Here is a 3,247-nt window from a genome sequence, read left to right as displayed (position 1 = left end):
AGACTAACCTACTAACCCAATATCCATGTCTGTCTGATCTCTCTAGACTAACCTACTAACCCAATATCCCTGTCTGTCTGATCTCTCTAGACTAACCTACTAACCCAATCTCCATGTCTGTATGATCTCGCTCTCCAACTCCCTCCTATCTGACCTTGCTAAATGTTCCCCCTCCATTTCCTTGACCACAATGTGTGGTGGACCTTTCTGCCTTTATTGTGTCCTCTTATAATTTCATTAATGCATGTTGTAGTTTGCTACACGGTTTTAATTTGTTATTGTCTAATAAACAAGTCAAAGTCTGACCTACCTTGCTGAGTTTCTCTCCCTTCCTTTCCTCCCTCGGACCCACCTTGCTGAGTTTCTCTCCGTCGCTGTGGGGGATGAGCGTCTTGAGCGATTGGAAGCCGGAGTTGATGCTCTGCATGCGCCGCCGCTCGTTGCTGTTGGCGATCTCCCGGCGGATTCGCCGCTCCTGGTCGCGCGCCGTCTCGGGGGTCAGAGGAATGTTCGCCAGGCTGGGGGGGGAGGAAGAGAAGAGGTCGTAAGGTTACACAATAGGGGTCAAAGGTCCACAGAGTAGATATCAAGCGAGATCTTCAAGTTGACCTCTACTGGTCAGTTTTGAATGGAGTATAAATTCAAAACATGAATGAACCTACTGTGAGCAACAGCGCAGCTATGTATGAACTATCAAAACAAGCCAGAAAACAAAGCTTTGTTGAGCTTTCAAAACAGAACCATTGTGATGGTCAATTTCAATGCTAAAAATACAGTAACAACCATGTCATGTGCCATGCTTCCTACTACCATGTTGACTGTGCCTCGAGAAAACAGCATGAAAGTGCAGAACAGGCTTTGATGCTGTTTTCTTATAACACCCTAGCAGACGCTTCACGTGGCCCACTGCACAACACAATGCTGACGTTCCTGCTAGAACCCCTGGCCAAACCCCATTGTTTCAGACCTCTGAACCCACGGAACACAGCCTGTGAGAATTCCAACCATAAAAGCGTTTGTCATCCTGATTTGTTCAGCATGGCTCCCACAGAGATTCCATTTGGGATGGGAAATGTCTAATTGAACTTCCACATCCTCTGTATCTAATGGGAAGCTTTCTAGTAGCAAGGCTCTTATCAGTACTGACTCAGCTGCCTCAGAGCAAACACAGGGAACAATTGTGCAGACACAGATGGGGAGAGAGACCGTGTCTGCTGTTTCCTTACAACCCAGAAACCAGCCAGCAAACACAGCCTCTGCCAAATCACGACTGGGTGGTAGCGAATAGCGAACCCAGTCACAAATACAACCACCATAGCTTGACAGACTAGGAACAGTATATTAGATGAGTTGCTTTAAACAGGGTCCCCAAATTATAGCAACATTAACATAATAAACATTCAAGTATTATCATAATAAATACACATTTGTAAGTGAGAAATAATGTTTGATAATGTATTATGGCCAAGTGTGCACATCAAAGACTATAATTGAGTGTTGCTTGGACAATTTTATGCAAAATTACACAATTGGAAAATAGAACTACATGTCCCAGACCACGTGCGCAGACCACACTTTATCCTTCATCTCCGCCTCCCTGTCTACTAAAGGTTGCAAATGCATCGACTGGCCTTCCACTATACACACCCCCTAATTAAAAAGACCACTACTAATTTCTCAATCGGTTGCGGAATGCCTCGCGGCGACACAATCAATTTCATACGGTCCAATCTGTTTTAGAATGCATCGCGCCGCCACACTGCTGCGTTCAAAACCACTCATCAAGTCCTCCGCCATTACAACAATGCGACTGCTTCCTCTTACATGCGGCGGCATTGCTGAGCTGCGGGAGAAAAGACGCAGTGCATACGGTACTAGAGTGCACCAAAATGTGGCCAAGAATACCAGCGAAACTGTGATTTCGTTGCACAAATGCGATTACTTAAACTTTCACCGTGAATTTTACATAAATTATCCGGAAATGTTAAGTTACTGGAGGGAAGACTACGACAGATCCCTCACCACTTTAGCACAAGCATGGCCGCACTACCCACAATAACTTCAGCGCGCTCCCCAACGAACTGGGCAAACAGTACACCCTAGGACGTGAACGAAACATTCATAACAAAGGTGCGACACCTTTGTTATACATGTACTATCTCTCTTGCTCATATGTAAATTAGTATACTTATCCAAAACATAACGTAACCGTTGGGAAAATATCAAAATAGCCAGGGATCTCTCGGAACAGAGCAGCAGCGTGGTGTGCATGTAACCACGTGGGGTATGTTTGTTAGCTACTAAATGTCTAGATTTAGCTAAAGTAACGGTAAAATTAAGTTACATATGAATGTACTGAATCGTCTTCTACCTAATATGAGTACTTAATCGATATTCAATAAAGGTAATTGTCTCGCTCTTTGACAGTGGGTCGTGTACAGTACACAATAACATACAGATCAAATCAAGCATGTTGCCACGCCACAGTCGCTAAATGCGCACCACCAGCAGAGATAAACAAATTGTTATCGTATACAATAAGGCGAAATAGTAAAAGTGCACACACACCTACAAAGACCCCCAATCACTTCCTTCTCCGTTTTCCTAAAATGTTGCAAGGAGGGCACCTTCTGTGCTGGTACCATGAAATACTCCATGCTTTCCTCTCCAGTTGTGTGTCCCCCGGTTCAAATGAATTAACGCACAAAATATGTTCCAGTTTCAGGTGCAAATTCCCTTGCTCATAAATCTAGAATAATTTCATAATTCGGAAAATTCCTTATGTAGTAGCAGAGCAGTCGGAGTTCTAAACGTTACTCTACTTCCAGCTGATAGGGTTCCCTCGTTGTGCGGCGCACTCAATCTCTCTCTCTTTCCTTCTGCATGTACGTGTATGTGTGTAGTTGCAGCTGATCGGATGTCTTTCAAGGCGGGAAACAGCTGGTAGGAATCACACAGCACTACCAAAAGCCTCCTTCCGCGGACAGAGGGACTGCATCATGTAAACAAAGGATTATTTAAATCTACACTGGAGGGGGCGAGGCACGAGTCTGGTTGATTAAATGATAGCCACAAATGTAGAATTGTTTCCATTGAGTGATACCGATCACTGATGCTATATCTCGAATCCTAGTAGCCTAATCTACAGTTATTATGACATTATCTATTTTATGAGGATTTTCCACGTAAATTAGAAAAAACATTTTTTTTTGCATGCGTCACTTAATTATTTTAAATCTACGATGTT

The 3,247-nt window shown here is 43.7% G+C and overlaps 1 protein-coding gene across 1 annotated transcript; it reads right to left on the bottom strand.

The window, feature by feature from the left end:
• Positions 1-291: 291 nt before the first annotated feature.
• On the bottom strand, positions 292-2,847 carry LOC139397353 (transcription factor AP-4-like; the record flags this gene model as incomplete). Its single annotated transcript, XM_071144109.1, has 2 exons — positions 2,569-2,847; positions 292-518 (listed from the first exon to the last, which is right to left on the bottom strand). Coding segments are annotated over exons 1-2 (316 nt in total), but the record flags the coding sequence as incomplete, so codon positions are not given.
• Between the last annotated feature and the right edge of the window lie 400 nt (positions 2,848-3,247).

This window comes from Oncorhynchus clarkii, unplaced genomic scaffold (genome assembly GCF_045791955.1).
Source record: "Oncorhynchus clarkii lewisi isolate Uvic-CL-2024 unplaced genomic scaffold, UVic_Ocla_1.0 unplaced_contig_546_pilon_pilon, whole genome shotgun sequence".
NCBI classification, from domain to species: Eukaryota; Metazoa; Chordata; class Actinopteri; order Salmoniformes; family Salmonidae; genus Oncorhynchus; species Oncorhynchus clarkii.
This window is presented reverse-complemented; position numbering and strand designations above follow the sequence as displayed.